The 13072-nt window shown below is 37.4% G+C and overlaps 1 protein-coding gene across 9 annotated transcripts in view; it reads left to right on the forward strand.

The window, feature by feature from the left end:
- PTPN4 (protein tyrosine phosphatase non-receptor type 4) overlaps nucleotides 1-13072 on the forward strand; it is a 227215-nt gene that overhangs the window by 88082 nt on the left and 126061 nt on the right. For 7 of the 9 annotated variants that reach the window (XM_053909685.1, XM_019469365.2, XM_019469364.2 and 4 more), the window contains exon 3: nucleotides 4193-4300. In XM_053909685.1, the coding sequence (XP_053765660.1) occupies nucleotides 4193-4300 (108 nt within the window). Of the gene's footprint in view, nucleotides 1-4192; nucleotides 4301-11911; nucleotides 11987-13072 lie in introns of those variants that run through there. The other 2 variants (XM_053909706.1, XM_053909710.1) reach the window with 1 other exon arrangement.

Raw genomic sequence — 13072 nt, forward strand, 5'->3', positions numbered from 1 at the left:
GTTGAGATTTCCCTAGTTCTTTGTATGATGAGTGATTTTAGGTAGTATTCTGGACATTTTGGGGAATATTTTGTGAGACTCTAGATTGTATTCGATCTTCTTTATTGCAAGGAGTCACCTTGGTAGTATACAGGTCCTGGCCTGCTTTTGTGGGTTGTTCTAATGATAATTTAGTTTCTAGAACCTTTGTGTAATTACCTTATTCTGCTTTGTGTGTATCTTATCCAGAGACCTAATTGAAAGCCATGCATGTATTCCACACTGTAGCTGAATTTTAAAACCTTTTGCTCTTTTAATTTTGGTCAGTTTTATATGCAGCTTATCATGGGTATCTGTTATTTCACGATTTAACTGTTCTTTTTCCTAGTTACCTCCTCCTGCTTTCTGTTTGATAGATGCCACCTGCTATAGCTGGATGGTGTGGTAGTGGAAATCTAGGCTTCCCTCTCACCTTCTGCTGTCACCGTAACAGTGGGGGAAGCTAAACACTGCCTGTTACCATAAGGCTGAAATGGAAGTTCAGTAACACACTCAGCTTCTGCTGTTACCACTACTAAGGGGTAACTGTGTTTTGGAACTTGGCTTTTGATTGGCAGAGGTAGAACAGGCTTCCCACTGGCTCCCTGCTAGTACCAGGAGGCACATGGAACTCTAGTTCCCAACTTGATTTCCATGGCACTACTGGAGATGGGCTCTGTTTTTTTCCCATTGGGTTTTGCAGGAGTAGAGTTGGCATTGTCAGTAAGGTTTCTGTGCTGCTAGAAACCCTTCTTTTCCTGGTCATTTGGCTAGAGCAAGCAGGTTTTCTTGGCCTGTTTTCATCAGTGACTACTGGCATTTCTGGATTGTAGGATTCTTCAGAACTAAGTCTATATAGTATATGGGAGATGAAAACAAAACTGATGACTGAGAGTAGAAAATAACCTATACATTTGGAAATAATTCCGTACATCTGTGGTCAACAGTTTTTTGACAAAGTTACCAAGATAGATTCAGTGAGGAAAGAATAGTTTCTTCAACAAATGGTGTTTAGACAACTGGATACCCACATGTAGAAGAAATAAGCTGCACCCCTACCTAGGTATATATATATATATATATACCTACCATACAGAAAAATAAGCTTCAAAAGACTGAAAAGACTACATGTTAAGAGCTAAAACCATAAATCTTTTAGAAGAAAATATATAGGTAATTCTTCATGACCTTGGACCTGGCAAGTAATTCATAGATATAATATCAAAAGAAATAATAAATATGGCTTCACAGAAATTTAAAACTTTGTGTATCCAAGTTTATGATCAAGAAAGTGAAAAGACACCTACAAATGGGAAAAAATATTTGTATATTATACATCCAGAAGAGCTCTAGCATCCAGAATATAAAAAGAACTTCTAAAACTCAACAGAAAGGTTATCAAGCCAGTTTTTAAAATGGGCAAAGAACTTGATTAGACGTTTCTTCAGAGATGTTCAGATGGCCAATAAGCACATGGAAAAAATGCTCAACATCGTTAGATATTATGGAAATGTAGATCAAGACCATATTGAAGTACTACCTCATACCTACTTGGATGGCTTCAATCAAAAGAATAGAAAATAACAAATGTTGGCAAGGATTTAGAGAAATTAGAACCTCCATGCATTGTTAGTGGGAATGTGAAATGCTACAGCTGCTGTGGAAAGGAGTTTGGTGGTACCTCAAAAGTTAAACAGAATTTCTTTTAAAAAAAATTTTTTTTAATGTTTATTTATTTTTGAGATAGAGGCAGACAGATCGCGAGTGGGGGAGGGGCAGAGAGAGAGGGAGACACAGAATCTGAAACAGGCTCCAGGCTCTGAGCTGTCAGCACAGAGCCCGATGCGGGGCTGGAACCCACGAACCGTGAGATCATGACCTGAGCCAAAGTTGGACGCTTAACCGACTGAGCCACCCAGGCGCCCCTCACCTTAGTAGCTTTTTAAAATGACTAATGCTTAGGGCGTTTGGGTGGCTCAGTTGGTTAAACGTCCGAATCTTGGTTTTCAGGCTCAGATCACAATCTCATGGTTTGTGGCTTCAAGCTTTACACTGGGGACTGACAGTGCAGGGCCTGCTTGGGATTCTCTTCTGTCCTTCTCCCTCTGCGCTCCCCTGCTCGTTCACTCTCTCTCTCTTCCTCTCATAAATAAAACCTAAAAAAAAAAGGTGGATAATGCTTGATCTCCATCCTGGACCAATTTAATGAGAATGGGAGAGGGGTCGGGAGGTGAGTTGTATCAGTATAAAAAATATTTATATTATTTAAATAGCAGCCACCATTGTGAGTCACTACTTGAAGCACATACATCCTGCCATTTACGAGTTTTGCAAATAGCTTTTTGACCCAGTCTGGCCAATAAGACATGAAGGATAGCTCTTTGTAAAGTAACCTTACTAAGAAGGTTGTTCTTTTCAACATTGTCATGTATTGGTATAAATTTTGATATTGCTATGACCATCTTGGTAACAGCCTACAAAGACAGTTAATACCAGGAATGCAGATAAGAGAGACGGAAAGAAACCTGGTGATTGATTATATCTTTCATCTGCTTGAATTAGCCAGCTCTGGAGTCTGTTGTACCTCTTTATTTTCTATTATTTGAAAACGTACATGTCCTCATTGTTTTGGCTCTGAGTTTTGATTCTAATATGTAGCTGGAAGCTTCCAAACCGCTATAGCTAGTGAGAGGAAAAAATAGTGGTAAGGTATACCACTATTTACTAACATGTTTTTTTCTAATATTTGTCTTATATAAATAAAACTGTAGTGAACATAGTGGTATGTATAGCTGTTTCGTCATAATCCGGGATTTAATTATTTGTCACTAAGGTTAGAATGCCAAAAGTAGTCAACATTGTTACTGCTCTTAGTGTTTTCAGATTGCTTTCCCAACACATTATATCTATCTATAATATTAGCAGCAATAAGTAGTTTTTATCTTACTCATTGGATTTTTTGGATTGTTGTTTGCTCATGGCATGGCATTATAGTTTTCCACTTTTGATTTCTTTTATTACCAGATGTGCTGATTATTTCTCCATGTTTTTATTTATTGGTTACATCTTTCCCCCAAGTTTTATTTAAATTCTAGTTAACAAACAGTGTAATACTCATTTCAGGTGTAGAATTTAGCGATTCATCACTTACATACAAATTACATTTCTTTTTTTAGGAAATTACCTAGTCATGCCCTTTGTTCTACAACTTAGTAACTGTGGAACTTAGGGAAGTTATACTTGCTTTTACTAAAACAGCAGGATAATAAATGATGCCTACATGATAGAATTAATGTGAGGTTAAAAGGAGGTATTTTTCTAAAGTTCTCTGAATACTTGCATAATTAAAATATTATTTATCAGTTTGCTACAAATAATTTTCATCATTGTTGGGGCTTTTGATGACTTTATTTTACATGCAGAAATACTAAATTTTATTTAGTTAAATGTGTCACTTTCTAGTCCTAATTTAAATGGAAGAATAAAAACAGTAAGATAAGGGGCGCCTGGGTGGCTCAGTCTGTTGAGCGTCGGACTTTGGCTCAGGTCATGATCTCGTGGTTCGTGGGTTTGAGCCCGTGTCAGTCTCTGTGCTGACAGCTCAGAGCCTAGAGCCTGGAGCCTGCTTTGGATTCTGTGTCTCCGTCTCTCTGCCCCTTCTGTACTCACGCTGTGTCTCTCTCTCTCAAAAATAAACAAACATTTAAAAAATTAGAAAAAAGCCAATAGGGCAAATGATAAAGATATGTATGTGAGTTAATGTGGCAACAGTATAAAATTACCAAAATCCCATGACACTAGTTTGAAAGCAGAAGCCATTTCAATCAGAGGTTTTCTTTAATGTCATCATATTTTTATATGCTCTTTGAGCCTCCTGAACAAAAGTCAAGAGTATTTTGTTTGTTTGTTTGTTTTTTAGTAATCTCTACACCCAGTGTGGGCTCAAACTAATGATCAGGGGATCAAGAGTTACATGCTCTTCCAACTGAGCCTGCCAGGGACCCCAAGTCAGACTGTTTTTTAAGTATTATGTAACATGTGAAGTCTTTATTCTCAATCAAGTCATTGGTGTGGGAATAGTTGCCAATTTAATAGAAGAGGATAAAAATTCAGGAGCTCAAAAATGTGAAAGTATATTGCCTATCAGTGTTGATTTCCTTTCCTTTTCTTCTAGAAACATGATCAGGGGCAAGTTTTGTTGGATATAGTCTTCAAGCATCTTGATTTGACTGAGCGCGATTATTTTGGTTTACAGTTGGCTGACGATTCCACAGACAACCCAGTAAGTTTAAGCTGTTCTCTTTTATTTCATTTCAGTTTTTCTCTCTGTTCATAATATAAGGAATTTTTGATTTATAATGTTTACTAATCTGATTAGTGAGTTAAAGTTTTCAGAATTCAATTGGAATGATTAGAGCTAATTCTTCTGCCTTTGTTCCTCATTTTCTTGGTGTTTCAATTAATAAAGTTTTTTCCTGAAGGTTTTCATAATTATAAGTCAGTCTATAAATCTAGTGCCAGTTTATTTATCTCGCACAACTCAACTGTAAATCTAATTCATGCTACTTGTCTGAGAGAAAATTGGGCATAAAGTTTAAAATATTAATGCAGTATTAAAATATTAAAGTAAGATAAAAATATTTTTGAATGTTAATGTATCTTAGTCTTAATATAAATTAGCCTCCATTAAAGTGAAATTAGTTTTTTGTGGTATTCATGGCAGTCTGTTTCTAACAAATTTCTTAATTTGTTAAATGTAAATTTTCCAAGTAGGAAGATTCAAAGGAGACCCTCCCAAATGAGATAGAGATTAAATTTCAGAGCTCTACAGTTACTTGGACATTAAGTTACTTAGATTGTTACTAATTCTTTTAATAGTTGCAATCATGATTCTTCTTGTTGGAAAAAATCACATTATAGAAATAGAAGATAGCATGTGATGAATAACAGAAATATTGAATTCTATGAAAAGTTATATGCTTATACAGATAGGGTCTTTTACAAAAGAATAATGATACTCATTTGATTAGTACAGGAGAGTGACTGTTTTGAAAGAGACCTTTTATATCTATAGTTTAGAAAAATTTGGAGGCTGGACAAATGGGTCTCTGGTTCAGTGCTTTAGAAATTGGTTTATAAAGGAATGTTAATAGAATGGCTATAGAAAATACAAATAACTCTTACGTGAAAAGTACAGTTTCTCTCCATGTCTTACTCTTGTTCTCTCATAGTCAGAATCCTAGATCTCTGAATGAATGGTTAACAGAAAGGAATATGGGGAAGCAGAGGTAACCGTGAGATGTTAAACATTACTTTTTTTTTTTTGAAGTTTATTTAATTTTGAGAGACAGCAGCATAGAGACAGAGAATCCCAAGCAGGCTCTGCGCTGAGCATATAGAGCCTGACACGGGGCTTAAACCGTGTCATGACCTGAGCTGAAATCAGGAGTTGGATGCTTAACAAAGTGAGCCACCCAGGTGCCTCCTAAATATTACTTTTTCTTGGCATCATTTACTGGTTTTGTATGAAAACCTATGAGAATGAGGTGGATAAAACAAAGCAAGAGCCAGCTAGTGTCAGTGGAAGGAAGTACTTTTGTAATGAACTGAAATAAAAACAAACTTTCCATATAAGTTGATGCCTTCACCAGAGTTTGGAGCTTCTGCAAGGGCCTAGTTGAGTAGTATTATTTCTTGATAAATAAATGTGAGAATGGAAGTGAGTAGAAATGTCAGTTATGCAGCCTTTCCCAGAAAGATAAATTGTGAGCCAGGCAACACCAAAGGTGTCTGCCACACCCCACTTTGTGTGACATACAGCTAATAAAAGTTAATTGTCTGGTTATCTTGCTGACAGTTATCGGTCACACTGTCCTGCTGGAAGCCTGTCTTTAGAGTGATTAGAAAAATGATAAGACAACAAAGGAGAAAGAGCAGCTACTCAGAATCATTGTCCCTGCCATGAGTATGAAAAATCATCCGCTGTGATAAAATATTCTAGAAGGACTAATACTGAGATCACATATATTACAAGGGATAAAAATTCTGTTAGTAGGGGCACCTTGGTGGCTCAGTCGGTTAAGTGTCTGGCTTTTAATTTCAGCTCAGGTTATGATCTCAAGGTTTGTAGGATTGAGTCCCACATTGGGCTCTGCACTGACATTGTGGAGCCTGGTTCAGATTGTCTCTCTCTGTCCCTCTCCTGCTTTCACACATACACACACACACACACACACACTCACTCTCTCTCTCTCTCTCTCTCTCTCTCTCTCTCTCTCTCAAAATGAATAAACTTAAATTCTGATACATAAGTGTGTGTACAGGAGGACATTTTAGCAGGATGAATATGGGGAAGCAGAGGTATTTAGCTGGGTTGATCTTTTTGTAGTCTCTTAATTTTGCTTATTTTGTCTTACTTTTCTATCTTGAGCTTTCCTTTCCAAATAAGATATATTCCCAGGTCCAAGGGTCTATTTGCTAATGATCTAAAATCATTCTTTCCCCAAATTTGGAATTAGAATTTCAAAGACCCAAAAGAAGCCTTAGAAATTATTTTGTCTAGGGGTGCCTGGGTGGCTCAGTCAGTTAAGCATCTGACTCTTGGTTTCGGGTCAGGGCATGATCTTGTGGTTCGTGAGATTGTGCCCCATGTCGGGTTCTGTGTTGACAGCACACCTGCTTGGGATTCTCTCTTTCTCTCTCTCTTTCTGCCCCTCCCTCTCCCCTACTCTGTCAGTCTGTCTGTCTGTCTCTCTCTCAAGATAAATAAGTAAACTTTAAAAAAAAATTAAAAAGAAATTATCTAGCACCCTTATTTTTTCATGAGAAATTATCCTAATCCAAGGAGATAAAGCCTAAGCTATTGCTGGCATTAATGAAACTAGTCTTGGGTGTCAAAACTCCCTATACAGGTCTTTCCCACAGTACTGCATGTTCAGTATTTAAATACTTAGAAGAATCTGTGAAATGACAAAATGAATCCATGGAAAGGCCTGTGAGGCACAAATGTTGTAAGCAGTGTCCTCTTTATGATTGTCAATATGAAAATACATCACATCAATACTTTGAGGATAATTAATGGACTGACAGAAGGCATACCATTCTGAAAAAGAGAGGGTAATGTTTCTGAAACATGTACTGTAGACTTGTTTGTAAACCAAATTCTCAATTTTATAAACAAATCATTAACATTTTTTTAATGAAAAACTGAGGCTTACAAAACTTGTTTAATGACATAGATAATTAAGTCACTGATAATGGTTTTGAACTTGCATTTAGACTCCAAATTATAGTGTACTCTCCCTACCACAAAACATTGCTTCTCAAGAGATGATGATATATAGATGCACAGGATTTAGAAAAATGAACATGTTGAGAAGAGGATGTATCCATGCAATAAAATTGCCAACAGCAATCAAAAGGAATTTGGTTATATTCTAAAAGAATTAATCCTTGTCAATCCTTAGCTGAGATTGTTTATTTAAGTTTTTCTAGTTATATATACTTATATATACATACATGTATGTGTGTTATATATATATATGGATGTGTTGTGTGTGTGTGTGTGTGTGTGTGTGTGTGTGTGTGTGTGTGTGTAATAGTTTTAGAGGATTTTGGAGCTAATATTCCCTTAGGCACATAGACATTCAAATTAATTTAATTGGACTTAACAATTGATAAATTATATAGATACCTAATGTTTTATTGTGATATGTACACAACAAATATAGACTCATTTTCTTCAGAATCTTCCTTGGTAAGAATTCCAGTACAACAAACAAAATTACTTAAAGAAAAGCTTTGACTTTTCAAAATATCTTCTGCTTTCATTAAAACCTGTTTGTTGTAGGGGCACCTGGGTGGCCCAGTAGCTTGTTAATAAGCCTCTGACATCGTCTTAGGTCATGATCTCATGGTTCAGGGGTTTTGAGCCCCCGTTAGGCTCTGTGCTGACAGCTCAGGGCCTAGAGCCTGCTTCAGATTCTGTCTTCCTCTTTCTCTGCCCTCCCTGCTCATGCTCATGCTCTGTCTCTCTCTGTCTTTCAAAAATAAATAAACATCAAAAAAGAAAAAAAACACACCTATTTGTCATAGCTCTAGCTCTTAGCATAATGTATGGTTTAATAGTAGTAGTCAGTGAATGTTTATTGAGTGAGCAAAATAATGAGTAATGTGGTAATAATTCATTATGCATAATTTCTTTAATTTTATAAGTACTTAAAGGTGGCTCTTCTTTATTGGCCTTTATCAGTATGATATTCATCAGAACCCTCTGATTATATTATACATGTACATTTACTTTTGTTTTTTGCGCTGTTTTGTCCCTAAAGTGAATTACAATACCCTTTAGTGGGACAAAGAGTATATTATCGGTTACTGTTGACTTGTTCTATTTTTGCTTTCATCCTTCTGATACTTCGTGTTGTGGTTATATTTTACTGTTTTAGTACTATTTCCTTATTCCCTTACATTGTGGCTTTCAAAACTAACTTACATCAGAATCACCTGGATGCTGCTTAAAATACAGATTTCTGGGCCCTATGTGTAGAGTTTCTAATTCAGAAACTCTGGTGTGGAGCTCAGTAATTTGCAATGCAGACAAGTTCCCCTGTAAAAGTGCTGCTAGTCGATGGAGCCATGTTTTGAAAATCACTGTTCTAACACAGTAGGCTAAGACTACTGAAGTAAAAAAAAATAATGCACATGGAATAAACTTGGGTCTGTTTTTTGGAGATTCTTTTTACATGCTCAGAATTCTTAAATTTTATTTCATCAGGTTTGAGAAACTACAGGAAAAGCCACATAGAGGATGACTCTTCTGTCAACAAGCCACATTTTAGTACTTGTTTTTATTTCATATATCTTAGTATATCTGTCATATTCATCTGTTTTACTGTTACATCTTAACCAGGCTTTTACTGTCTGTTGCATAAATCTCTTTGGTAGTCTGCTGAATGTTAGGTTTTTGGTTTTGGTCTCTTTTAATCCTGTTCCATTTTGGGAGGGAATGACAGGCAGATTTAGGGTGCAGAAAAATGTTTCAGAGAGAATCCGTGTCATGTGTAAAGTTCCAGAATGAAGAATGAGGAGGGTTGTATTGAGGAACTGAAAGAAAATTTTAATCATGAGTGGAATACAGAGCAAGAGGAGAATGTGGGTGTAAAATGAAGTTTGGGTAGGAGCACCTGAGTGGCTCAGTTGGTTAAGCATCCGACTCTTGATTTTGGCCCAGGTCATGATTTTATGGTGGTGAGATTGAACCCTGCATGGGGCTCCACGCTGGACATGGAGCCTGCTTAAGATTCTCTCCCTCTCCCTTTGCTCCCCTCCTCAAAACAAAAAAAAAACAAAAAAAAAGTTTGCCTAGTATGGCAGATTATGGGATGAATACCTTTTAATCTGTAAGATTATATTCACCTAAGGATTTTTTTTTTATGCAAGTTACATGAGACTTGTATTTTAGATATACCACTCTGGTTACTGTGTGGCCAGTGGCAAATAGAGCTGCAAGCTAGAGACTGTTGGGAGATTGGAGCCTCCTGGTGTCACAGAGCAGGGGAGGGGCTCATGAGTGGCTCAGTTGGTTGAATGTGCAGTTCTTCTTGATTTCGGCTCAGGTCATGATCTCATGGTTCGTGAGAATTGAACCCCAGGTGGGGCTCTGTGCTGACAGCCTGGAGTGTGCTTGGGATTCTCTCTCCCTCTCTCTCTGCCCCTCCCCTGCACACGCTATCTTTCTTTCTTTCCCTCTCTCTCTCTCTCTCTCCCTCTCCCTCTCCCTCTCCCTCTCCCTCTCCCTCTCCCTCTCCCTCTCCCTCTCCCTCTCCCTCTCCCTCTCCCTCTCCCTCTCCCTCTCTCTCCCCCCCCTTTCAAAATAACTAAATAAACATTAAAAAAAAAACGGTACTGATATCTTTGTTACTCAGTTTCAAGTAGCTATCCTACTTCTGATTCCCTCTCCAAATCTCGTTTTATTTCATTTTTCATTTTCATTTCATTTATTTTTTTGTGTGTCATTTTTCCATGGGTTGCCTCAAAGGTGAGCTTATACACATCTTAAAATCATATATTTATGTTCTTTAAAAATATTTAAGCATCCTATTTTAAAAAGCAGTGTTTCTATAGCAAGATGGCAAACTGAGTGCACATTTCTAGCATGTATTAATGTTTTTTTTTTTTTTAATGTGTATATATATTTGAGAGAGATAGAGACAGAGTGTGAGCTGGGGAGGGGCAGAGAGAGGGGGAGATGCAGAATCCAAAGCAGGCTCCAGGCTCTGAGCTGTCAGCACAGAGCCTGACGTGGGGCTCGAACTGACGAACTGGAGATCATGACCTGAGCCGAAGTCAGGCGCCTAACCGACTCTAACATATATTAAACACTGTTCACTAAGTATTTTAATCTTACCAAATTCAATCCTAACAATGTACCTGGCTACTACTATTCCCACTTAACATATGAAAAAATGAAGGTACGGGGAAGTGAAGTAACTTGCCCAAGATCACAAAGTTCATGACTGTAAGTAGTTTCAGAGGCATGCCTAATTCAGTGATGAGCAAGGTGTGGTGGGGGAGTGGGGTGGGGAGGCTGTGGAGACTTTGGGGGACTGTTGGAAGGAGGTACACTGCTGTAGAAGCAGCCAAGTGGGTTAGCTCATTCCCTCCCCACAGACCATGTGGTAAGTAATTAGTACTGCTTACTCCTAACTTTACCATTAAGTGTGAGTACTTGAAGGAAGAGAGGCAAGTCAGTGTCCCAGAGGGCTGGTGACACCCGGTGAAATGAAAAAAATCACCCTTGCCCACGAGACTCGGTAGCTATGATACCCTACTGGCAGCACACTCCCACATTGATGTAAGTGGAATATTAGAGTCCTTTCCTATCATTGCTGTTTCTTCCTTTAAGTCTGTTAATACTTGCATTATGTGTTTATTATATGCTCTTATGTTAGATGCATAAATATTTACAAATTTTATATCTTCTGGTTGGATTGACTCATTTGTTATTACATTATAACTTTGTCTCTTACTGTAGTCTTTGTGTTAAGGTCTGTTTTGTCTTTTTCTTTTTTAATTTATTTATTTGGAGAGAGAGAGAGAGAGCACATGAGCGTGTGAGCAGGGGAGGGACAGAGAGAGAGGGAGAGAGAATCCCAAGTAGGCTCTGCACGTATAGGGCAGACACAGGGTTGGATCCCCCAACTGTGAGATCATGACCTGAGCTGAAATCAAGAGTCAGACACTTAACCTACTGAGCCACCCAGGTGCCCCTATTTTGTCTTACATAAAAAGCTACCCAGCTTTCTTTAAGTTTCCATTTGCGTGGAATACCTTTTTTCCATCCCTTCACTTTCGGTCTGCATGTATCCTTACATATGAAGCAAGTCTCTTATAGGTAGTATATAGATGGATCTTATTTTCTTTGTTGGCAGTTTGAAAGATTTTTTATGGTGGTATGCTTAGATTTTTTTCCCTTTATCTTCTGTGTATCCACTGTAGGTTTTTGCTTTGTAGTTACCATGAAGCTTACATAAAACAACTTACAACAGCCTATAACAACTTAAGTTGACAACAACTTAAGTTTGAACACATCCTAAACCTCTACATTTTTACCCCCACCCCCGTTTTATCTTTTTAATGTCATAATTTACATCTTTTTACCTTGTGTATCCATTAAATTATTGTGGTTATAGTTATTACTGTTAGTTTTATCTTTTAACCTTCATACTAGCTTAATACATGATTAACCTAGCACCTTTACAACACTTAGATTATTCTGAATTTTACTATATATTTACTTTTACCAGTGGAATGTATACTTTCATGTCTTTCTGTTACTAATTTGCACCTTTTCATTTCAGTTTAAAGAAGTACCTTTAACATTTATTTTAAGGCTTGTCCAGTGGTGATGAACTCCTTTAGCTTTGGCTTGTCTGGAAAACTCTTGAATGCTCCTTCAGTTGTGAAGGTCAGTTCTGCCATATAGAGTATTCTTGGTTGGCAGGTTTTTTGTTTCTTTCAGCACTTTGAATATGTCATGCCATGGTCTTCTGGCCTGCAACATTTCTGCTGAAAAATCTGATGACAATCTTATGGGAGTTCCCTTGTATGTAAGAAGTTGTTTTCTTCTTGCTGCCTTTAAGATGGTCTCCTTGTCTTCTAATTTTGACACTTTAATTATAATGTGTCTTACAGTGGGTCTCTTTGAGTTCCTTTTATTTGGAACTCTGAGATTCTTAGATCTGGATGTCAGTTTCCTTCCCCATGTTAGGAGAGCTTTCAACCTTTATTTCTTGAAATAAGTTTTCTGCCCCTTTCTGTCTCTTCTACTCCTGGGAGCCCTATGCTGTGAATATTGATCTGCTTGATCTTGTCCCTTGAGTCTCTTAGGCTGTCTTTACTTATTTTCATTGTTTTTTCTTTTTGCTGCTTGGGTTAGTTCTACTATCTTATCTTTGAGTTCACTCACCTTTCCTCTGCTTCATCTAGTCTGCTGTTAAACCCCTCTAATGTATGTTTCAGTTCAGCTACTGTGTTCTTCATTCAATCCCGTGACTTCTTTTTGATACTCTCTTATATTTTCTATCTCTGTTGAAATTTTCACAGTGTTCATCAGTTCTTCTGAGCTCAGTGAGCATCTTTATGACTAATATTTTGAATTTTTTATTAGGTAAATCACTTATATTCATTTCATTAAGGTCTTTTTCTGATATTTTCTCTTGTTCTTTTACTTGGAACATATTCCTCTTTTTTCTCATTTTGCTTTACTTACTGTGTTGGTTTCTATGCATTAGATTAAATAGCCACCTCTCCTAGTCGTGAAGGAATGGCCCTGTGTTGAACCTTAATCATTCACCCTTGCCCTCCATAGCTCTTGGTTATGCCTGGAACCTTTCAGGATTTCCCAAGTAGTTAATTTATTTTTAGTGGCTCCCAGTTCTTAAAGATGTGCCAAGACCTGCTGGTGTCTCAAAGGGGAGGATCTTGGTGAGCATCTAGATTCAGGGCAACTGGAAGCCAGACCCTCAGACAGCAGTTTTTAAAGTATGCAAAT

Source organism: Panthera pardus, unplaced genomic scaffold (genome assembly GCF_024362965.1).
Source record: "Panthera pardus isolate Hobbes unplaced genomic scaffold, ASM2436296v1 HiC_scaffold_10, whole genome shotgun sequence".
Lineage (NCBI taxonomy): Eukaryota > Metazoa > Chordata > Mammalia > Carnivora > Felidae > Panthera > Panthera pardus.